This window comes from Oncorhynchus mykiss, chromosome 14, assembly GCF_013265735.2.
Source record: "Oncorhynchus mykiss isolate Arlee chromosome 14, USDA_OmykA_1.1, whole genome shotgun sequence".
Taxonomy (NCBI): Eukaryota; Metazoa; Chordata; class Actinopteri; order Salmoniformes; family Salmonidae; genus Oncorhynchus; species Oncorhynchus mykiss.
Window position 1 is genome coordinate 39,290,772 of NC_048578.1, and position 26,633 is coordinate 39,317,404.

Here is a 26,633-nt window from a genome sequence, read left to right on the forward strand (position 1 = left end):
CTACCGACACACCACCATTCAACTACCGACACACCACCATTCAACTACCGACACACCACCATTCAACTACCAACACACCACCAGTCAACTACCGACACACCACCATTAAACTACCGACACACCTCCATTCAACTACCGCCATTCAACTACCGACACACCACCATACCACTACCGACACACCACCATTCCACTGCCGACACACACTATACCACTGCCGACACACCACCATTCAACTACCGACACACCACCATTCAACTACCGACACACCGCCATTCAACTACCGCCATTCAACTACCGACACAACAGCATACCACTGCCGACACACCACCATACCACTGCCGACACACCACCATACCACTGCCGACACACCACCATACCACTACCGACACACCCCATTCAACTACCAACACACACCATACCACTACCGACACACACCATACCACTACCGACACACCACCATTCCACTGCCAACACACACCATACCACTACCGACACACACCATACCACTACCGACACACCACCATACAACTACCAACACACACCATACCACTACCGACACACACCATACCACTACCGACACACCACCATTCAACTACCAACACACACCATACCACTACCGACACACACCATACCACTACCAACACACACCATACCACTACCGACACACACCATACCACTACTGACACACCACCATTCAACTACCAACACACACCATACCACTACCGACACACCCCATACAACTACCAACACACACCATACCACTACCGACACACACCATACCACTACCGACACACCACCATTCAACTACCGACACACACCATTCAACTACCGACACACCACCATACCACTACGACACACCACCATACCACTACCGACACACACCATACCACTACCGACACACACCATACCACTACCAACACACCACCATACCAATACCGACACCACCATTCCACTACCGACACACACCATACCACTACCGACACACACCATACCACTACCGACACACCACCATTCAACTACCGACACACACCATTCAACTACCGACACACCACCATACCACTACCGACACACCACCATACCACTACCGACACACCACCATACCACTTCAGTTGTGTTCACTGTCGATGTAGCACCCCTACCGACACACACCATACCACTACCGACACACCACCATTCAACTACCGACACACACCATTCAACTACCGACACACCACCATTCAACTACCGACACACCACCAGTCAACTACCGACACACCACCATTCAACTACCAACACACCACCAGTCAACTACCGACACACCACCATTAAACTACCGACACACCGCCATTCAACTACCAACACACCACCAGTCAACTACCGACACACCACCATTAAACTACCGACACACCTCCATTCAACTACCGCCATTCAACTACCGACACACCACCATACCACTACCGACACACCACCATTCCACTGCCGACACACACCATACCACTACCGACACACCCCATACAACTACCAACACACACCATACCACTACCGACACACACCATACCACTACCGACACACCACCATTCAACTACCGACACACACCATTCAACTACCGACACACCACCATTCAACTACCGACACACACCATACCACTACCGACACACCACCATACCACTACCGACACACCACCATACCACTACCGACACACCACCATTCCACTACCGACACACACCATACCACTACCGACACACCACCATACCAATACCGACACACACCATACCACTACCGACACACACCATACCACTACCGACACACCACCATTCAACTACCGACACACACCATTCAACTACCGACACACACCATTCAACTACCGACACACCACCATTCAACTACCGACACACACCATACCACTACCGACACACCACCATACCACTACCGACACACACCATACCACTACCGACACACCACCATTCCACTACCGACACACACCATACCACTACCGACACACCACCATACCAATACCGACACACACCATACCACTACCGACACACACCATACCACTACCGACACACACCATACCACTACCGACACACCACCATTCAACTACCGACACACACCATTCAACTACCGACACACCACCATACCACTACCGACACACCACCATACCACTACCGACACACCACCATACCACTTCAGTTGTGTTCACTGTCGATGTAGCACCCCTACCGACACACACCATACCACTACCGACACACCACCATTAAACTACCGACACACACCATTCAACTACCGACACGCCACCATTCAACTACCGACACACCACCATTCAACTACCGACACACACCATTCAACTACCGACACACACCATTCAACTGCCGACACACCACCATTCCACCACCGACACACCACCATTCAACTACCGACACACCACCAGTCAACTACCGACACACCACCATTCAACTACCAACACACCACCAGTCAACTACCGACACACCACCATTAAACTACCGACACACCGCCATTCAATTACCAACACACCACCAGTCAACTACCGACACACCACCATTAAACTACCGACACACCTCCATTCAACTACCGCCATTCAACTACCGACACACCACCATACCACTACCGACACACCACCATTCCACTGCCGACACACACCATACCACTGCCGACACACCACCATTCAACTACCGACACACCACCATTCAACTACCGACACACCGCCATTCAACTACCGCCATTCAACTACCGACACAACAGCATACCACTGCCGACACACCACCATACCACTGCCGACACACCACCATACCACTGCCGACACACCACCATTCAACTACCGACACACACCATTCAACTACCGACACACCACCATTCAACTACCGACACACACCATACCACTACCGACACACACCATACCACTACCGACACACCACCATTCCACTGCCGACACACACCATACCACTACGACACACACCATACCACTACCGACACACCACCATACCACTACCGACACACCACCATACCACTACCGACACACACCATACCACTACCGACACACACCATACCACTACCGACACACCACCATTCAACTACCGACACACACCATTCAACTACCGACACACCACCATTCAACTACCGACACACACCATACCACTACCGACACACCACCATTCAACTACCGACACACCGCCATTAAACTACCGACACACCACCATTCAACTACCGACACACACCATTCAACTACCGACACACACCATTCAACTACCGACACACACCATTCAACTACGGACACACACCATTCAACTACCGACACACACCATACCACTACCGACACACCACCATTCAACTACCGACACACCACCATTCAACTACCGACACACCACCATTCAACTACCGACACACCGCCATTAAACTACCGACACACCACCATTCAACTACCGACACACACCATTCAACTACCGACACACACCATTCAACTACCGACACACACCATTCAACTACCGACACACACCATTCAACTACCGACACACACCATTCAACTACCGACACACACCATTCAACTACCGACACACACATACCACTACCGACACACCACCATTCAACTACCGACACACACCATACCTCTACCGACACACCACCATACCACTACCGACACACCACCATACCACTGCCGACACACCACCATTCCACTGCCGACACACACCATACCACTACCGACACACCACCATACCACTGCCGACACACCACCATACCACTGCCGACACACCACCATACCACTGCCGACAAACCACCATTCCACTGCCGACACACACCATACCACTGCCGACACACCACCATACCACTGCCGACACACCACCATACCACTGCCGACACACCACCATACCACTGCCGACACACACCATACCCCTACCGACACACACCATACCACTACTGACACACAACCATACCACTACCGACACACACCATACCACTACTGACACACAACCATACCACTGCCGACACACCACCATTCAACTACCGACACACCACCATTCAACTACCGACACACACCATACCACTACCGACACACACCATACCACTACCGACACACCACCATACCACTGCCGACACACACCATACCCCTACCGACACACCACCATTCAACTACCGACACACCACCATTCAACTACCGACACACACCATACCACTACTGACACACAACCATACCACTGCCGACACACCACCATTCAACTACCGACACACCACCATTCAACTACCGACACACACCATACCACTACCGACACACCACCATACCACTACCGACACACACCATACCACTACCGACACACACCATACCACTACCGACACACCACCATACCACTGCCGACACACACCATACCACTACCGACACACACCATACCACTACTGACACACAACCATACCACTACCGACACACACCATACCACTACTGACACACAACCATACCACTGCCGACACACCACCATACCACTGCCGACACACACCATACCCCTACCGACACACACCATACCACTACCGACACACACCATACCACTACCGACACACCACCATACCACTACCGACACACACCACCACTACCGACACACCACTACGACACACACCATACCACTACCGACACACACCATACCACTACCGACACACACCATACCACTACCGACACACCACCATACCACTACCGACACACACCATACCACTACTGACACACACCATACCACTACCGACACACCACCATACCACTACCGACACACACCATACCACTACCGACACACACCATACCACTACCGACACACACCATACCACTACCGACACACACCATACCACTACCGACACACACCATACCACTACTGACACACCACCATACCACTACCGACACACACCATACCACTACCGACACACACCATACCACTACCGACACACCACCATACCACTGCCGACACACCACCATACCACTGCCGACACACACCATACCACTACCGACACACACCATACCACTACTGACACACCACCATACCACTACCGACACACCACCATACCACTACCGACACACACCATACAACTACCGACACACACCATACCACTACCGACACACCACCATACCACTACCGACACACACCATACCACTACCGACACACACCATACCACTGCCGACACACACCATACCACTACCGACACACACCATACCACTACCGACACACACCATACCACTACTGACACACACCATACCACTACCGACACACACCATACCACTACCGACACACCACCATACCACTACCGACACACCACCATTCAACTACCGACACACACCATTCAACTACCGACACTGCTTCTTTCTTACGCTGTTTAGCAGCACGATATTTGCTAATATTCTTGACATCATTGCATCTGAGCTATGGACATATTTCACTTTTGTTCGTGTAGCGTAAGAATTGTCCGTAGTTGGCTGGTAATACCCGTAGATTATAGATTATTATAGATTTATTATAGCTTTTAATCCATTGATTATTATTTCTATACTGCTTTGATTTATGTAGAATTGGTTACTTGCGGTACGGCCCTGCCAGTCTTATTCTGTATAGTTAACCACCATTTCTTATTCACATTTGTGTTATTAACAGTGTGTTCTGTCTGTTTTTTTTTCTCTCTCTCTCTATTTTTCTAGCTCATCCAAGCCTGTACAATGCAGCATTTGCCAGTGTCTTACCAAGCTTTCCCACCCCTGATCTCCAGCGAACATTTTATATTGCACCCCAACCCCCCGGGGCCGCCACCCCACCAGCCTCCTCACCTCACTCCTCTCAGCCAGTTCCTCCCTCTTCAGAGGCAGCACCCACGCATGGTGAGTACCCCTCCGTCGGAGTCCCAAATGGCTCCTTACACCCTACATAGTGCACTACTTTAGACCAGAGCCCTATTCCCTATATAGTGCACTACATTAGACCAGAGCCCTATTCCCTATACAGTGCACTACTTTAGACCAGAGCCCTATTCCCTATATAGTGCACTACATTAGACCGGGGCCTTATTCCCTATATAGTGCACTACTTTAGATCAGGGCCCTATGTGGGGTACAGAGATGAGGTAGTCATCATGAACACAGTGAGTCCATGCAACGTTGTGTGACTCGTTAAGACATTTACTCCTGAACGTATTTAAGCCATAACAAGACTCAAGACATTTCAGCTTTTCATTTGTAATTATTATTATTTTTTGTCTTCTAAAAACATAATTCCACATTTTATGACCAGTGACACAAAATCTCAATTTGAATAAATGTTTAATTCTGGCTGTAACACATTTGGGGGGAAAGTCAAAGGGGGTTTGAATACTTTCTGAAGGCACTGTATGTCCATTACAATATATACATACTTTATATCAGGTTGTAGATGTTCAAGAGTGGCCTGGAGAGTTTTTCAACCCAAAATGGTATATTTCTTTTTTTAACCTCCCGGAGGTTGTAGTTTGCCTGATGTAGGGAATGGACTGGCATTTAGGACGGAATCATGTCCGTTACGAATAACGATGGAATAACGACTCGTCACATACACAGTAGTTGATCCACATAAATAAAAAGTGATTAGTCGCCTAGGATTTAGTTAGAATGTGTTAACCCAATATTATTATTATTCCTTTCAGTGGTACTTTCTGTCTGTACTGTGTGTATAGTAGTTGATCCACATTTTAATTAAAAAGGAACGAGTTAGAATGTGTATATAAAACCCATCACTGACTGTTTTAGTTCTCTCTCTCACTCCCTCCCTTTCCCGTCCATCAGCCTCTCCAGAGGGTAGAGAATGAAGTGGACCTCAGGGGGGACCAGCATCCATTAGGAACGTTCTCTTACCCTGCCTCGAGTCACCACCACCCATCAGCGATGCCTCCCTCTGTCCCCCTCCAGTACCTCCCTCAGGAGCCTCTGCACCAAGAGATGCCCTTCCCAGTGGTAAGACTTTACCTCAACCCGCCCTCCCCAGCGGTAAGACTCTAACCAGCTCAGCCTGACCCTTCCTAGTGGTCAGACTCTAACCAGCTCAGCCTGACCCTTCCTAGTGGTAAGACTCTAACCAGCTCAGCCTGACCCTTCCTAGTGGTCAGACTCTAACCAGCTCAGCCTGACCCTTCCTAGTGGTCAGACTCTAATCAGCTCAGCCTGACCCTTCCTAGTGGTAAGAATCTAACCAGCTCAGCCTGACCCTTCCTAGTGGTCAGACTCTAACCAGCTCAGCCTGACCCTTCCTAGTGGTCAGACTCTAACCAGCTCAGCCTGACCCTTCCTAGTGGTCAGACTCTAACCAGCTCAGCCTGACCCTTCCTAGTGGTCAGATGCTAACCAGCTCAGCCTGACCCTTCCTAGTGGTCAGACGCTAAGCAGCTCAGCCTGACCCTTCATTTAGCCAGCTCAGCCTGACCCTTCCTAGTGGTCAGACTCTAACCAGCTCAGCCTGATCCTTCCTAGTGGTCAGACTCTAACCAGCTCAGCCTGACCCTTCCTAGTGGTCAGACTCTAACCAGCTCAGCCTGACCCTTCCTAGTGGTCAGACTCTAACCAGCTCAGCCTGACCCTTCCTAGTGGTCAGACTCTAACCAGCTCAGCCTGACCCTTCCTAGTGGTCAGACTCTAACCAGCTCAGCCTGACCCTTCCTAGTGGTCAGACGCTAACCAGCTCAGCCTGACCCTTCCTAGTGGTCAGACGCTAAGCAGCTCAGCCTGACCCTTCATTTAGCCAGCTCAGCCTGACCCTTCCTAGTGGTCAGACTCTAACCAGCTCAGCCTGATCCTTCCTAGTGGTCAGACTCTAACTAGCTCAGCCTGACCCTTCCTAGTGGTCAGACTCTAACCAGCTCAGCCTGACCCTTCCTAGTGGTCAGACGCTAACCAGCTCAGCCTGACCCTTCCTAGTGGTCAGACTCTAACCAGGTCAGCCTGACCCTTCATTTAGCCAGCTCAGCCTGACCCTTCCTAGTGGTCAGACTCTAACCAGCTCAGCCTGACCCTTCCTAGTGGTCAGACGCTAAGCAGCTCAGCCTGACCCTTCCTAGTGGTCAGACGCTAAGCAGCTCAGCCTGATCCTTCCTTAGTGGTCAGACGCTAACCAGCTCAGCCTGACCCTTCCTAGTGGTCAGACGCTAACCACCTCAGCCTGACCCTTCCTAGTGGTCAGACGCTAACCAGCTCAGCCTGACCCTTCCTAGTGGTCAGACTCTAACCAGCTCAGTCTGACCCTTCATAGTGGTCAGACTCTAACCAGCTCAGCCTGACCCTTCCTAGTGGTCAGACTCTAACCAGCTCAGCCTGACCCTTCCTAGTGGTCAGACTCTAACCAGCTCAGCCTGACCCTTCCTAGTGGTCAGACGCTAACCAGCTCAGCCTGACCCTTCCTAGTGGTCAGACGCTAAGCAGCTCAGCCTGACCCTTCATTTAGCCAGCTCAGCCTGACCCTTCCTAGTGGTCAGACTCTAACCAGCTCAGCCTGATCCTTCCTAGTGGTCAGACTCTAACTAGCTCAGCCTGACCCTTCCTAGTGGTCAGACTCTAACCAGCTCAGCCTGACCCTTCCTAGTGGTCAGACGCTAACCAGCTCAGCCTGACCCTTCCTAGTGGTCAGACTCTAACCAGGTCAGCCTGACCCTTCATTTAGCCAGCTCAGCCTGACCCTTCCTAGTGGTCAGACTCTAACCAGCTCAGCCTGACCCTTCCTAGTGGTCAGACGCTAAGCAGCTCAGCCTGACCCTTCCTAGTGGTCAGACGCTAAGCAGCTCAGCCTGATCCTTCCTTAGTGGTCAGACGCTAACCAGCTCAGCCTGACCCTTCCTAGTGGTCAGACGCTAACCACCTCAGCCTGACCCTTCCTAGTGGTCAGACGCTAACCAGCTCAGCCTGACCCTTCCTAGTGGTCAGACTCTAACCAGCTCAGTCTGACCCTTCATAGTGGTCAGACTCTAACCAGCTCAGCCTGACCCTTCCTAGTGTTCAGACTCTAACCAGCTCAGTCTGACCCTTCATAGTGGTCAGACTCTAACCAGCTCAGCCTGACCCTTCCTAGTGGTCAGACTCTAACCAGCTCAGCCTGACCCTTCATTTAGCCAGCTCAGCCTGATCCTTCCTAGTGGTCAGACTCCAACCAGCTCAGCCTGACCCTTCCTAGTGGTCAGACGCTAACCAGCTCAGCCTGATCCTTCCTAGTGGTCAGACGCTAACCAGCTCAGCCTGACCCTTCCTAGTGGTCAGACTCTAACCAACTCAGCCTGACCCTTCCTAGTGGTCAGACTCTAACCAACTCAGCCTGACCCTTCCTAGTGTTCAGACTCTAACCAGCTCAGCCTGACCCTTCCTAGTGGTCAGACTCTAACCAGCTCAGCCTGACCCTTCCCAGTGGTCAGACTCTAACCAGCTCAGCCTGACCCTTCCTAGTGGTCAGACTCTAACCAGCTCATATCTCTGTCTGTCTGTCTCCTGGTCAGCCATACCCCCACATGCTGCCGAGACGTGTCAGTGGTCACAGGTACCGGTTACAGCAGCCCCTGCCCCCCCCGCCGCCGCCACCACCACCACCCTACTACCCAGGCTTCCTGCCCTACTTCCTGTGAGTATGGAATCAATAAAGAACATAATGATACACATACACTTGTCATTGACTCGAGAGTCATTCAGGCCTTACAATCGTACCACCTCTTAACGTGAGGTGTATACTGTACACTCAGATAACAGTCGCACAACAGTGGAAGATTTATTACCACTTCAACAGTACATGGCCTGTTTCCACATCCCAAGTGTCATGTCCCCATTTGGTCTGGGTCCACCCCGCACCAACCCCTCTTTTACGCTACTGCTACTCTCTGTTTATTATATAGTCACTTTAACTATACCTTCATGTACATACTACCTCAAATGGGCCGACCAACCAGAGCTTCCGCACATTGGCTAACCGGGCTATCTGCATTGTGTCCCACCACCCGCCAACCCCTCTTTTACGCTACTGCTACTCTCTGTTCATCATATATGCACAGTCACTTTAACCATACCTACATGTACATACTACCTCAATCAGCCCGACTAACTGGTGTCTATATGTAGCCTCTCTACTTTTATAACCTCTCTACTGTATATAGCCTCTCTACTGTATATAGCCTCTCTACTGTATATAGCCTCTCTACTGTATATAGCCTCTCTACTGTATATAGCCTCTCTACTGTTTATAGCCTCTCTACTGTATATAGCCTCTCTACTGTATATAGCCTGTCTTTTTACTGTTGTTTTATTTCTTTACCTACCTATTGTTCACCTAAAACATTTTTTGCACTATTGGTTAGAGCCTGTAAGTAAGCATTTTCACTGTAAGGTCTACTACACCTGTTGTATTCTGCCCACGTGACAAATCAACTTTGATTTGATATGTGACTGTTCTGTCTCTGTGCAGGTCGATGCTTCCTGTGCCTCCTACAGCAGTGGGACCAGCCATCAGTCTGGACCTGGATGGAAATGATGTGGAGATGGAGAACTATGAGGTGAGAGGACCAATCAATACACTTAGAAAACACACTCTGTTTTTCTTTCTGTGTATTTTTGTGTTTGTATCTGCACGTGTATCAGGGCCAGTTGTTTTGGATGTTTAGTTTAGTTTTTAGTTTTTTTAGTTTGGCGGGGGGGGGGGGGGGTCGTTGACCAGTTTTTCCAGCATTATCCACTACATTTGCTGCAGGTAGAAAATCCTTGGAAATTGTCTTTATCTATATAAATTTACAGTGGGGCAAAAAAAGTATTTAGTCAGCCACCAATTGTGCAAGTTCTCCCACTTAAAAAGATGAGAGAGGCCTGTAATTTTCATCATAGGTACACTTCAACTATGACAGACAAAATGAGATGAAAAAAAATCCAGAAAATCACATTGTAGGATTTTTAATGAATTTATTTGCAAATTATGGTAGAAAATAAGTATTTAAGCCAGGAGAGGCGTAGCTCTACGAATCTTAATGGTAAAAAGCCTATTAGCACTCACTCACAACATTATTTAATTGGTTAAATCAAATCAAAGTTTATTTGTTACGTGCGCTGAATACAACAGGTGTAGTAGACCTTACAGTGAAATGCTGAATACAACAGGTGTAGTAGACCTTACAGTGAAATGCTGAATACAACAGGTGTAGTAGACCTCACAGTGAAATGCTGAATACAACAGGTGTAGTAGACCTCACAGTGAAATGCTGAATACAACAGGTGTAGTAGACCTTACAGTGAAATGCTGAATACAACAGGTGTAGTAGACCTCACAGTGAAATGCTGAATACAACAGGTGTAGTAGACCTTACAGTGAAATGCTGAATACAACAGGTGTAGTAGACCTCACAGTGAAATGCTGAATACAACAGGTGTAGTAGACCTTACAGTGAAATGCTGAATACAACAGGTGTAGTAGACCTTACAGTGAAATGCTGAATACAACAGGTGTAGTAGACCTCACAGTGAAATGCTGAATACAACAGGTGTAGTAGACCTTACAGTGAAATGCTGAATACAACAGGTGTAGTAGACCTTACAGTGAAATGCTGAATACAACAGGTGTAGTAGACCTCACAGTGAAATGCTGAATACAACAGGTGTAGTAGACCTCACAGTGAAATGCTGAATACAACAGGTGTAGTAGACCTTACAGTGAAATGCTGAATACAACAGGTGTAGTAGACCTCACAGTGAAATGCTGAATACAACAGGTGTAGTAGACCTTACAGTGAAATGCTGAATACAACAGGTGTAGTAGACCTTACAGTGAAATGCTGAATACAACAGGTGTAGTAGACCTTACAGTGAACTGCTGAATACAACAGGTGTAGTAGACCTTACAGTGAAATGCTGAATACAACAGGTGTAGTAGACCTTACAGTGAAATGCTGAATACAACAGGTGTAGTAGACCTTACAGTAAAATGCTGAATACAACAGGTGTAGTAGACCAGTGAAATGCTGAATACAACAGGTGTAGTAGACCAGTGAAATGCTGAATACAACAGGTATAGTAGACCTCACAGTGAAATGCTGAATACAACAGGTGTAGTAGACCTTACAGTGAACTGCTGAATACAACAGGTGTAGTAGACCTCACAGTGAAATGCTGAATACAACAGGTGTAGTAGACCTTACAGTGAAATGCTGAATACAACAGGTGTAGTAGACCTCACAGTGAAATGCTGAATACAACAGGTGTAGTAGACCTTACAGTGAAATGCTGAATACAACAGGTGTTGTAGACCTTACAGTGAACTGCTGAATACAACAGGTGTAGTAGACCTCACAGTGAAATGCTGAATACAACAGGTGTAGTAGACCTTACAGTGAAATGCTGAATACAACAGGTGTAGTAGACCTCACAGTGAAATGCTGAATGCAACAGGTGTAGTAGACCTTACAGTGAAATGCTGAATACAACAGGTGTAGTAGACCTCACAGTGAAATGCTGAATACAACAGGTGTAGTAGACCTCACAGTGAAATGCTGAATACAACAGGTGTAGTAGACCTTACAGTGAAATGCTGAATACAACAGGTGTAGTAGACCTTACAGTGAAATGCTGAATACAACAGGTATAGTAGACCTCACAGTGAAATGCTGAATACAACAGGTGTAGTAGACCTTACAGTGAAATGCTGAATACAACAGGTGTAGTAGACCTCACAGTGAAATGCTGAATACAACAGGTGTAGTAGACCTTACAGTGAAATGCTGAATACAACAGGTGTAGTAGACCTTACAGTGAAATGCTGAATACAACAGGTGTAGTAGACCTTACAGTGAAATGCTGAATACAACAGGTGTAGTAGACCTTACAGTGAAATGCTGAAGACAACAGGTGTAGTAGACTTCACAGTGAAATGCTGAATACAACAGGTGTAGTAGACCTTACAGTGAAATGCTGAATACAACAGGTGTAGTAGACCTCACAGTGAAATGCTGAATACAACAGGTATAGTAGACCTTACAGTGAAATGCTGAATACAACAGGTGTAGTAGACCTTACAGTGAAATGATGAATACAACAGGTGTAGTAGAGAGGCTATATACAGTAGAGAGGCTATATACAGTAGAGAGGCTATATACAGTAGAGAGGCTATATACAGTAGAGAGGCTATAAACAGTAGAGAGACTATATACAGTAGTGAGGCTATATACAGTAGAGAGACTATATACAGTAGTGAGGCTATATACAGTAGAGAGGCTATATACAGTAGAGAGACTATATACAGTAGAGAGACTATATACAGTAGACAGGCTATATACAGTAGAGAGGCTATATACAGTAGAGAGACTATATACAGTAGAGAGGCTATATACAGTAGAGAGACTATATACAGTAGAGAGACTATATACAGTAGAGAGGCTTTATACAGTAGTGAGGCTATATACAGTAGAGAGGCTATATAGAGTAGAGAGGCTATATAGAGTAGAGAGGCTATATAGAGTAGAGAGGCTATATAGAGTAGAGAGGCTATATAGAGTAGAGAGGCTATATACAGTAGAGAGGCTATATACAGTAGAGAGGCTATATACAGTAGAGAGGCTATATACAGTAGAGAGGCTATATACAGTAGTGAGGCTATATACAGTAGAGAGGCTATATACAGTAGAGAGGCTATATACAGTAGAGAGGCTATATACAGTAGAGAGGCTATATACAGTAGAGAGGCTATATACAGTAGAGAGGCTATATACAGTAGAGAGGCTATATACAGTAGAGAGGCTATATACAGTAGAGAGGCTATATACAGTAGAGAGGCTATATACAGTAGTGAGGCTATATACAGTAGTGAGGCTATATACAGTAGAGAGGCTATATACAGTAGAGAGGCTATATACAGTAGTGAGGCTATATACAGTAGAGAGGCTATATACAGTAGAGAGGCTATATACAGTAGAGAGGCTATATACAGTAGAGAGGCTATATACAGTAGAGAGGCTATATACAGTAGGGAGGCTATATACAGTAGGGAGGCTATATACAGTAGAGAGGCTATATACAGTAGAGAGGCTATATACAGTAGAGAGGCTATATACAGTAGAGAGGCTATATACAGTAGAGAGACTATATACAGTAGTGAGGCTATATACAGTAGAGAGACTATATACAGTAGTGAGTCTATATACAGTAGAGAGGCTATATACAGTAGAGAGACTATATACAGTAGAGAGACTATATACAGTAGACAGGCTATATACAGTAGAGAGGCTATATACAGTAGAGAGACTATATACAGTAGAGAGGCTATATACAGTAGAGAGGCTATATAGAGTAGAGAGGCTATATAGAGTAGAGAGGCTATATACAGTAGTGAGGCTATATACAGTAGAGAGGCTATATACAGTAGAGAGGCTATATACAGTAGTGAGGCTATATACAGTAGTGAGGCTATATACAGTAGTGAGGCTATATACAGTAGAGCGTCTATATACAGTAGTGAGGCTATATACAGTAGAGAGGCTATATACAGTAGAGAGGCTATATACAGTAGAGAGGCTATATACAGTAGAGAGGCTATATACAGTAGAGAGGCTATATACAGTAGAGAGGCTATATACAGTAGCGAGGCTATATACAGTAGCGAGACTATATACAGTAGACAGGCTATATACAGTAGAGAGGCTATATACAGTAGAGAGACTATATACAGTAGAGAGGCTATATACAGTAGTGAGGCTATATACAGTAGAGAGGCTATATAGAGTAGAGAGGCTATATACAGTAGTGAGGCTATATACAGTAGAGAGGCTATATACAGTAGAGAGGCTATATACAGTAGAGAGGCTATATACAGTAGAGAGGCTATATACAGTAGTGAGGCTATATACAGTAGTGAGGCTATATACAGTAGTGAGGCTATATACAGTAGAGCGTCTATATACAGTAGTGAGGCTATATACTCTAGAGAGGCTATATACAGTAGAGAGGCTATATACAGTAGAGAGGCTATATACAGTAGAGAGGCTATATACAGTAGAGAGGCTATATACAGTAGAGAGGCTATATACAGTAGAGAGGCTATATACAGTAGCGAGGCTATATACAGTAGCGAGACTATATACAGTAGAGGCTATATACAGTAGTGAGGCTATATACAGTAGTGAGGCTATATACAGTAGAGAGGCTATATACAGTAGAGAGGCTATATACAGTAGAGAGGCTATATACAGTAGTGAGGCTATATACAGTAGAGAGGCTATATACAGTAGAGAGGCTATATACAGTAGTGAGGCTATATACAGTAGTGAGACTATATACAGTAGAGAGGCTATATACAGTAGTGAGGCTATATACAGTAGAGAGGCTATATACAGTAGAGAGGATATAACTGTAGAGAGGCTATATACAGTAGCGAGGCTATATACAGTAGAGAGGCTATATACAGTAGAGAGGCTATATACAGTAGAGAGGCTATATACAGTAGAGGCTATATACAGTAGAGACTATATACAGTAGAGAGGCTATATACATTAGAGAGGCTATAGACAGTAGAGAGGCTATAGACAGTAGAGAGGCTATATACATTAGAGAGGCTATATACAGTAGAGAGGCTATATACAGTAGTGAGGCTATATACAGTAGAGAGGCTATATACAGTAGTGAGGCTATATACAGTAGAGGCTATATACAGTAGTGAGGCTATATACAGTAGAGAGGCTATATACAGTAGTGAGGCTATATACAGTAGAGGCTATATACAGTAGAGAGGCTACATACAGACACCGGTTGGTCAGGCTGATTACAGACAAATTGTGTCAATTAAAGACCATTTCCTAGGATCATTTCTAAACCTAGTGGATAATGCTGGAAAATACTGGTCAATAAAAAATAAATCAAAACAACTGTCCCTGAATTTGTCTCTCGCACCCCCTCAGGCATTACTGAACCTGGCTGAAAGGCTGGGAGAGGCTAAACCACGAGGAATCACCAAGGCAGACATCGAGCAGCTTCCATCCTACAGGTTCAACCTCGACAACCATCAATCTGAACAAACGCTGTAAGATAGTCCTTCTATTGTCTTATTTCACTCAGCCATCTACCTGGCTGATAGTCTTCTATTGTCTTATTTCACTCAGCCATCTACCTGGCTGATAGTCTTCTATTGTCTTATTTCACTCAGCCATCTACCTGGCTGATAGTCTTTTATTGTCTTATTTCACTCAGCCATCTACCTGGCTGATAGTCTTCTATTGTCTTATTTCACTCAGCCATCTACCTGGCTGATAGTCTTCTATTGTCTTATTTCACTCAGCCATCTACCTGGCTGATAGTCTTCTATTGTCTTATTTCACTCAGCCATCTACCTGGCTGATAGTCTTCTATTGTCTTATTTCACTCAGCCATCTATCTATCTGGCTGGTTGAATAGGGCTGGGCGGTATACCGTATTTTACTATATACCGGTATTAATGCTCGGACCGGTTTGGGTTTTTAACTTCTACAATGGTATTTATTTGGTTTGTTAAATGTGATACGCACCTCCGGCGCGTGTAATGTCTGTTTTATTTTTATTTTACTCCGTTCTCTACTTGAGTTGTCTTTCTCCCTCTCCTCCTGATGCATGCCACTTCTCACACCACGCCCTGCCCCCTTCTCACACCAAGCCCTGCCCCCTTCTCACACCAAGCCCTGCCCCCTTCTCACACCAAGCCCTGCCCCCTTCTCACACCAAGCCCTGCCCCCTTCTCACACCAAGCCCTGCCCCCTTCTCACACCAAGCCCTGCCCCCTTCTCACCAAGCCCTGCCCCCTTCTCACACCAAGCCCTGCCCCCTTCTCACACCAAGCCCTGCCCCCTTCTCACACCAAGCCCTGCCCCCTTCTCACACCCAGACCTGCCCCCTTCTCACACCAAGCCCTGCCCCCTTCTCACACCAAGCCCTGCCCCCTTCTCACCAAGCCCTGCCCCCTTCTCACACCAAGCCCTGCCCCCTTCTCACAACAAGCCCTGACCCCTTCTCACACCAAGCCCTGCCCCCTTCTCACACCAAGCCCTGCCCCCTTCTCACACCAAGCCCTGCCCCCTTCTCACACCAAGCCCTGCCCCCTTCTCACACCAAGTCCTGCCCCCTTCTCACACCAAGTCCTGCCCCCTTCTCACACCAAGCCCTGCCCCCTTCTCACACCAAGCCCTGCCCCCTTCTCACACCAAGCCCTGCCCCCTTCTCACACCAAGCCCTGCCCCCTTCTCACACCAAGCCCTGCCCCCTTCTCACACCAAGCCCTGCCCCCTTCTCACACCAAGCCCTGCCCCCTTCTCACAACAAGCCCTGCCCCCTTCTCACAACAAGCCCTGCCCCCTTCTCACACCAAGCCCTGCCCCCTTCTCACACCAAGCCCTGCCCCCTTCTCACACCAAGCCCTGCCCCCTTCTCACACCAAGTCCTGCCCCCTTCTCACACCAAGCCCTGCCCCCTTCTCACACCAAGCCCTGCCCCCTTCTCACACCAAGCCCTGCCCCCTTCTCACACCAAGCCCTGCCCCCTTCTCACACCAAGCCCTGCCCCCTTCTCACACCAAGCCCTGCCACTTCTCACACCAAGCCCTGCCACTTCTCACACCAAGCTCTGCCACTTCTCACACCAAGCCCTGCCACTTCTCACACCAAGCCCTGCCACTTCTCACACCACGCCCTGCCCCTTCTCACACCAAGCCCTGCCCCCTTCTCACTCCAAGCCCTGCCACTTCTCACACCAAGCCCTGCCCCTTCTCACACCAAGCCCTGCCCCTTCTCACACCAAGCCCTGCCCCCCCTCTCACACCACGCCCTGCCCCCCTCTCACACCAAGCCCCGCCCCCTCTCACACCAAGCCCCCCCCTTCACACCACGCCCTGCCCCCCTCTCACACCAAGCCCCGCCCCCTCTCACACCACGCCCCGCCCCCCTCTCACACCACGCCCCGCCCCCCTCTCACACCAAGCCCCTTCTCACACCACGCCCCGCCCCCCTCTCACACCACGCCCCGCCCCCCTCTCACACCAAGCCCCTTCTCACACCACGCCCCGCCCCCCTCTCACACCAAGCCCCTTCTCACACCACGCCCCGCCCCCCTCTCACACCACGCCCCGCCCCCCTCTCACACCAAGCCCCTTCTCACACCACGCCCCGCCCCCCTCTCACACCACGCCCCGCCCCCCTCTCACACCAAGCCCCTTCTCACACCACGCCCCGCCCCCCTCTCACACCAAGCCCCTTCTCACACCACGCCCTGCCCCCCTCTCACACCAAGCCCCTTCTCACACCACGCCCCGCCCCCCTCTCACACCACGCCCCACCCCCCTCTCACACCAAGCCCCTTCTCACACCACGCCCCGCCCCCCTCTCACACCAAGCCCCTTCTCACACCACGCCCTGGCGCCTGTCACTCAAGGAGTGAGCAGTTGCTGGACCACGGAGTCACTTAGTTGCTGTTCACGCTGCCGTCTGCACGGTCAGATGGATGCTGCTTTCCACAAACGTTCTATAATGACACTATTAGTTTGTATCTTACTGTCTGCTAACTACTGTCTGCTAACTACTGTCTGCTAACTACTGTCTGCTAACTACTGTCTGCTAACTACTGTCTGCTAACTACTGTCTGCTAGTTTTTATTTTCTTAACAAGTTGGCGCTGTGGAGAAATTGTACACTGAACAAAAAATATAAACACGAGATGTAAAATGTTGGTCCCATGTTTCATGAGCTGAAATAAAAGATCCCAGAAATGTTCTCTACACACACAGAAAAAAAGAAAAAAAAAACGTTTTTCTCTCAAATTGTAAAGAAATTTGTTTACATCCCTGTTCCTGAGTATTTGTCCTTTGCCAAGATAATCCATCCAATAAAAGGCCACTCTAAAATATGCAGTTTTGTCACACGACACGATGCCAAAGATATCTCAAGTTTTGAGGGAGGGGGCAAATTTTAAATAAAATTTTATTAGTCACATGCGCCGATTACAACGGGTGTAGACCTTACCGTGAAATGCTTACATACGAACCCCTAACCAACAATGCAGTTTAACAAAATACGTAAAAGAATTAGAGATAAAAGTAACAAGTAATTAAAGAGCAGCAATAAAAATAACTAAATACATGCTGAGATGAAACTGAGGAGTTTTTCTGTCTTTAATAAAGCCATTTTGTGGGGAAAACTTACTTTGATTGGCTGGGCCTAGCTCTCCAGTGGCTGGGCCTAGCTCTCCAGTGGCTGGGCCTAGCTCTCCAGTGGCTGGGCCTAGCTCTCCAGTGGCTGGGCCTAGCTCTCCAGTGGCTGGGCCTAGCTCTCCAGTGGCTGGGCCTAGCTCTCCAGTGGCTGGGCCTAGCTCTCCAGTGGCTGGGCCTAGCTCTCCAGTGGCTGGGCCTAGCTCTCCAGTGGCTGGGCCTAGCTTTCCAGTGGCTGGGCCTAGCTCTCCAGTGGGTGGGCCTAGCTCTCCAGTGGCTGGGCCTAGCTCTCCAGTGGCTGGGCCTAGCTCTCCAGTTGCTGGGCCTAGCTCTCCAGTGGCTGGGCCTAGCTCTCCAGTGGCTGGGCCTAGCTCTCCAGTGGCTGGGCCTAGCTCTCCAGTGGCTGGGCCTAGCTCTCCAGTGGCTGGGCCTAGCTCTCCAGTGGCTGGGCCTAGCTCTCCAGTGGCTGGGCCTAGCTCTCCAGTGGCTGGGCCCACCCATGGCTGTGCCCCTGCCCAGTCATGTGAAATCTGTGGATTTAGGGCCCAATGAATTTATTTCAATTGACTGATTTCCTTTTATATGAACATTTAACTCAATAAAATCAATGAAATTGTTGCATTTTATATTCTTGTTCAGGAAACTCGCTCGTTTGCCTAGCTTCCTTTCATGGAAAAAAATGTGCCAGGCCAGCTAGTTAACATTAGCATGCTAGCATCTAGCTACACGTGGAACTTCCATCCTGGGGGCCTCCCGAGTGGCACAGCGGTCTTACGTGTTGACCAGAGGTTGAAAAGCATTAAACATTTTATGGCAAGTTATCTAGCTTGCTGTTGCTAGGTAATTTATCCTGGGATATAAACGTTGGGTTGTTATTTTTACCTGAAATGCACAAGGTCCTCTACTCTGACAATGAACCCACAGATAAAACGGTCCACCAAAGGAGTTGTTCTTCATCTCTCCTCCTTCCTTCAGCCTTATTTTTTTTTCCTCTTTGGGAATTGATATGACTGTTGACAACCACTTTTTATGGAGGAAATGCAGGCATTTATGAAAATGCTGAAGGATTGAACCGTATAAACCAATCAGTCACTTATAATGTATGTGTTGCCACCCTAGGATCATGAACTACACCATGGCCTATTTATTGCCTTAACTCCCCTTATCTTACCTCATTTACACCCACTGTAAATATACTTTTGGTTTTATTCTACTGTATTATTGACTGTGTGTTTGTTTTATTCCATGTGTAACTCTGTTGTTGTTTGTTTGTGTCGCACTGCTTTGCTTTATCTTGGCCAGGTCGCAGTTGTAAATGAGAACTTGTTCTCAACTAGCCTACCTGGTTAAATAAAGGTGAAATAAAGTGGTTAAATAAAGGTGAAATAAAATGAAGTATATTTGTAACTTTTATTGTTCCAAAAACATACAATAATATCAAATACTGTGAACAATATTGTGATATGATATTTTGGTTGTATCGCTCAGCCCTTCCATCCATCCATCCACCGTAACAGTAACTGTCTTGTCCTTTTTTTAAACATGCAGTATTTCAGAACCTGATGATGCTCTGTGTGATACTCTCTCTTCCAGGTGTGTGGTGTGCTTTAGTGACTTCGAGTGTCGGCAGCTGCTGAGGGTATTACCCTGCAACCACGAGTTCCACGCCAAGTGTGTCGACAAATGGTTAAAGGTAAGCCCATTCCATCCCATCGTTAACTCTACGGTGACGATCTCAAATGGCACCCTATTCCCTATATAGTGCACTACGTTTGACCAGGGTGGCACCCTATTCCCTATATAGTGCACTACTTTTAACCAGGGTGGCACCCTATTCCCTATATAGTGCACTACTTTTAACCAGGGTGGCACCCTATTCCCTATATAGTGCACTACTTTTAACCAGGGTGGCACCCTATTCCCTATATAGTGCACTACTTTTAACCAGGGTGGCACCCTATTCCCTATATAGTGCACTACTTTTAACCAGGGTGGCACCCTATTCCCTATATAGTGCACTACTTTTAACCAAGGTGGCACCCTATTCCCTGTATAGTGCACTACCTTTGATCAGGGTGGCACCCTATTCCCTGTATAGTGCACTACGTTTGACCAGGGTGGCACCCTATTCCCTGTATAGTGCACTACGTTTGACCAGGGTGGCACCCTATTCCCTATATAGTGCACTACGTTTGACCAGGGTGGCACCCTATTTCCTATATAGTGCACTACTTTTGACCAGGGTGGTACCCTATTCCCTATATAGTGCACTACGTTTGACCAGGGTGGCACCCTATTCCCTGTATAGTGCACTACGTTTGACCAGGGTGGCACCCTATTCCCTGTATAGTGCACTACGTTTGACCAGGGTGGCACCCTATTCCCTGTATAGTGCACTACGTTTGACCAGGGTGGCACCCTATTCCCTATATAGTGCACTACGTTTGACCAGGGTGGCACCCTATTCCCTATATAGTGCACTACTTTTGACCAGGGTGGCACCCTATTCCCTGTATAGTGCACTACGTTTGACCAGGGTGGCACCCTATTCCCTATATAGTGCACTACTTTTGAGCAGGGTGGCACCCTATTCCCTGTATAGTGCACTATGTTTGACCAGGGTGGCACCCTATTCCCTATATAGTGCACTACGTTTGACCAGGGTGGCACCCTATTCCCTATATAGTGCACTACGTTTGACCAGGGTGGCACCCTATTCCCTATATAGTGCACTACTTTTAACCAAGGTGGCACCCTATTCCCTGTATAGTGCACTACGTTTGACCAGGGTGGTACCCTATTCCCTATATAGTGCACTACGTTTGACCAGGGTGGTACCCTATTCCCTGTATAGTGCACTACTTTTAACCAGGGTGGCACCCTATTCCCTATATAGTGCACTACGTTTGACCAGGTTGGCACCCTATTCCCTATATAGTGCACTACGTTTGACCAGGGTGGCACCCTATTCCCTATATAGTGCACTACTTTTAACCAAGGTGGCACCCTATTCCCTGTATAGTGCACTATGTTTGACCAGGGTGGTACCCTATTCCCTATATAGTGCACTACGTTTGACCAGGGTGGCACCCTATTCCCTATATAGTGCACTACTTTTAACCAAGGTGGCACCCTATTCCCTGTATAGTGCACTACGTTTGACCAGGGTGGCACCCTATTCCCTATATAGTGCACTACTTTTAACCAAGGTGACACCCTATTCCCTGTATAGTGCACTACGTTTGACCAGGGTGGCACCCTATTCCCTAAATAGTGCACTACGTTTGACCAGGGTGGCACCCTATTCCCTATATAGTGCACTAAGTTTGACCAGGGTGGCACCCTATTCCCTATATAGTGCACTACTTTTAACCAAGGTGGCACCCTATTCCCTGTATAGTGCACTATGTTTGACCAGGGTGGTACCCTATTCCCTATATAGTGCACTACGTTTGACCAGGGTGGCACCCTATTCCCTATATAGTGCACTACTTTTAACCAAGGTGGCACCCTATTCCCTGTATAGTGCACTACGTTTGACCAGGGTGGCACCCTATTCCCTATATAGTGCACTACTTTTAACCAAGGTGGCACCCTATTCCCTGTATAGTGCACTACGTTTGACCAGGGTGGCACCCTATTCCCTAAATAGTGCACTACGTTTGACCAGGGTGGCACCCTATTCCCTAAATAGTGCACTACGTTTGACCAGGGTGGCACCCTATTCCCTATATAGTGCACTACTTTTGACCAGGGTGGCACCCTATTCCCTATATAGTGCACTACTTTTGACCAGGGTGGCACCCTATTCCCTATATAGTGCACTACGTTTGACCAGGGTGGCACCCTATTCCCTATATAGTGCACTACTTCTGACCAGGGTGGCACCCTATTCCCTGTATAGTGCACTACGTTTGACCAGGGTGGCACCCTATTCCCTATATAGTGCACTACTTTTAACCAAGGTGGCACCCTATTCCCTGTATAGTGCACTACGTTTGACCAGGGTGGCACCCTATTCCCTATATAGTGCACTACGTTTGACCAGGGTGGCACCCTATTCCCTAAATAGTGCACTACGTTTGACCAGGGTGGCACCCTATTCCCTATATAGTGCACTACGTTTGACCAGGGTGGCACCCTATTCCCTATATAGTGCACTACTTTTGACCAGAGCCCAAGTGCGATGGACAGGTTAACACTTTTTTTTTTTTTGTTGTCTTCATTCTAGACCAATCGCACTTGTCCAATCTGCCGGGCGAACGCGTCAGAGGTGCACCGCGAGGTGGAGTGAGTGATACCCAGGCTTTTGGATCTTTGATTGGAAAGCAGCACAAAACTAAACCCACAGAGTCTGTCAGTCTGTCTTAGCGCCTGCCTCAGCCTGCCTGGGGACGTCTGCCACCTACCCTGCCTGCGTCGTTCCCCCCCACCACTCCTGCCACCTACCCTGCCTGCGTCCCTCCCCCCACCCCCCCACAACTACTCCTGCCCCACCTCAACAACAATAAGCAATCTAAGATTGCATGTTTGAGGCCCTTCCCTCAGTCGTACCTCTGTTGTGCTTCTACTGCTGCATCTGATGAAAAAGCTACTGCCTGCTACCAACCCATAGCCACAGAGTTGTCCTGTCAGTCTGTCTGCCTGGGATAGCCATTGATCCACCACCTCGATCTGCTCCTCTGCCTGCGCCAGTGTTGCGGATTCCAAAGATGTGACCTACCATATGTTGATATCGTCGTAGGGCTTTTACGTTTACTTGTTGTTGTTGTTGTTGTTGTTTTGTTATCTTGTGGTTTTGGTTAGTTCTTTGTGACAGAGGGGTGTTGGAGTTTCCTGCATTGGAGATGGTGGGGGGGGGGGGGGGGTTTAAGGACTTGGTGGAGCGGAGAGAAGCGTCAGACTAGACCATTCCACTCGCTGACTGACCGTCATAGTACTGTAGGAGACGAGACCATTCCACTCGCTGACTGACCGTCATAGTACTGTAGGAGACTAGACAATTCCACTGGCTGACTGACCGTCATGGTACTGTAGGAGACTAGACCATTCCACTGGCTGACTGACCGTCATAGTACTGTAGGAGACGAGACCATTCCACTGGCTGACTGACCGTCATAGTACTGTAGGAGACGAGACCATTCCACTGGCTGACTGACCGTCATAGTACTGTAGGAGACGAGACCGTTCCACTGGCTGACTGACCGTCATAGTACTGTAGGAGACGAGACCATTCCACTGGCTGACTGACCGTCATAGTACTGTAGGAGACGAGACCATTCCACTGGCTGACTGACCGTCATAGTACTGTAGGAGACGAGACCGTTCCACTGGCTGACTGACCGTCATAGTACTGTAGGAGACGAGATCGTTCCACTGGCTGACTGACCGTCATAGTACTGTAGGAGACGAGACCATTCCACTGGCTGACTGACCGTCATAGTACTGTAGGAGACGAGACCGTTCCACTGGCTGACTGACCGTCATAGTACTGTAGGAGACGAGACCGTTCCACTGGCTGACTGACCGTCATAGTACTGTAGGAGACTAGACCATTCCACTGGCTGACTGACCGTCATAGTACTGTAGGAGACGAGACCATTCCACTGGCTGACTGACCGTCATAGTACTGTAGGAGACGAGACCGTTCCACTGGCTGACTGACCGTCATAGTACTGTAGGAGACGAGACCGTTCCACTGGCTGACTGACCGTCATAGTACTGTAGGAGACTAGACCATTCCACTGGCTGACTGACCGTCATAGTACTGTAGGAGACTAGACAATTCCACTGGCTGACTGACCGTCATAGTACTGTAGGAGACTAGACCACTGGCTTGGAGGAGAAGCCTGGCTGACTGACTGACCGTCATAGTACTGTAGGAGACTAGACCGTTCCACTGGCTTGGAGGAGAAGCCTGGCTGACTGACCGTCATAGATGCATGTTTGTGTAGGTGACTGATGGGTTAAAGTGACCTGTTAATAATATATGTTTTGCAATAATGTATTGATGATTTCAATAGTTTGTTCCCTTTTTGTTCGTGTTCTTTTCCAATCTGCTAATGCTATTGTGAAAGTGTGACTCGCTGTGGTTAAATATAGCCTCATCTGGCACTGAGAATTATGATCCACCACTGACTTCTGACTTGTTGGGGATATATCTGCTCCTCCACGCCCTGTTGGTGTCCCCCCCCCCCCCCCCCCCCACTGTGATACACATCTGACTGGACGGAGGGATGGTGGAGGAAGAGGAGAGATTATGCTGTGGAGTTTACTTTGTTGTTCTGGTGAAGGGAAGGGTCCTCATATTGGCCCCCAGAGAGAGAGAGAGAGAGAGGACAAAGCACTGCCTCTCTGTGAAATCATCTGCCCTTTCTGCACAATGACCACATCCATCCTCCTTGCCAACCTTGGCCCTCTGGGGAAAACCTGTGTGTGTGTGTGTGTGTGCGTGTGTGTGTGTGTGAGAGAGAGAGTCTGCTAGATTCTGGGCAGCACTGAAGGATTTGCATAGACTGTTGATTTTAAACTAGCAATATTTGAACCAAGTATCGCCACAACATTTTAAATGAAGAAGAAAAAAACCAAGCAAACAAAAACAAGGAATGGTGGTGTGGGGGGGGGGTCTGCTGCTCCTCTGCATCGGTGAGGGATACAGGAGAGGGCCTTCACTACCCCAGCATCACCCACGCTGGCTGACTGCTGCTGTTGAGCTTAATGCATAAAACAGTGTGTGTAATGGGTTTAACGTGGACATTTTTCTTCCTGTTTTTGGAAGAACCAGGCTTTTATCTCTTTGTTTGTGAGCCAAATATTACATATATATATATATACATATATATATACTCTTTCAAGATTTCAGATATGCCTTCTCAAGACCTTGACAAGCACAAACCTATTATTACTTACTAATCTTTCAAAAGAAAAAAAATCCCGTTGTCATTTCCACTTGTTTTTAAGAGTATAGTTTTTAAATGGTGTTATTTATTGGTTTTTAACTATCTTAGAGACAACATGTTAAAGGACAAGGTCAGAGCACTAACGTGGAAGTGTGTGGTTAAATGGTATGTGTTCTAATCTAAAAGCGACTTAACTTGGGTCAGGTCTTGTTGTTAGGCCGTGCTAACTAAATGGTGTTGTAAAAGACGAAGTGTTGTATGCTGCATAGCTTCAGTGTGAAAGCTTCTCGATAATCGTCTTGTTTTGAAGACAAAAAGAATGTTATAACTCCCTGTTGTAAAACATCTCCAGTGACCTGACGAGACGAGACGCTCTGGCTTTGTCCCGGCTGAGCTGACTGTACTATTGATCAGGACAGGAAGAGGTTGGAGACAAAGATGGAGGGAGGGAGGAGTGGTGTTTGGTAGAGTGAAACTGTTGGACATCTATAGGTTTGTGTCCCAAATGGTACCCTATGTAGTGCACTACTTTGGACCAGGGCCCATAGGAACTAATGCACTATATATAGTGATAGGGTTCCACGTGGGACTGT

General features: G+C 47.9%; 1 protein-coding gene across 2 annotated transcripts in view; it reads left to right on the forward strand.

The window, feature by feature from the left end:
* Window positions 1-24,740, forward strand: part of LOC110487796 (RING finger protein 44) — a 40,845-nt gene extending 16,105 nt beyond the window's left edge. For both annotated transcript variants that reach the window (XM_036943532.1, XM_036943533.1), the window contains exons 5-11: window positions 5,657-5,833; window positions 6,770-6,937; window positions 9,457-9,578; window positions 10,413-10,500; window positions 15,877-15,998; window positions 20,735-20,834; window positions 23,373-24,740. In XM_036943532.1, coding sequence (XP_036799427.1) covers window positions 5,657-5,833; window positions 6,770-6,937; window positions 9,457-9,578; window positions 10,413-10,500; window positions 15,877-15,998; window positions 20,735-20,834; window positions 23,373-23,435 — 840 coding nt within the window. In that variant the 3' untranslated portion in view covers window positions 23,436-24,740. The remainder of the gene's footprint in view (window positions 1-5,656; window positions 5,834-6,769; window positions 6,938-9,456; window positions 9,579-10,412; window positions 10,501-15,876; window positions 15,999-20,734; window positions 20,835-23,372) is intronic.
* Window positions 24,741-26,633: the final 1,893 nt, after the last annotated feature.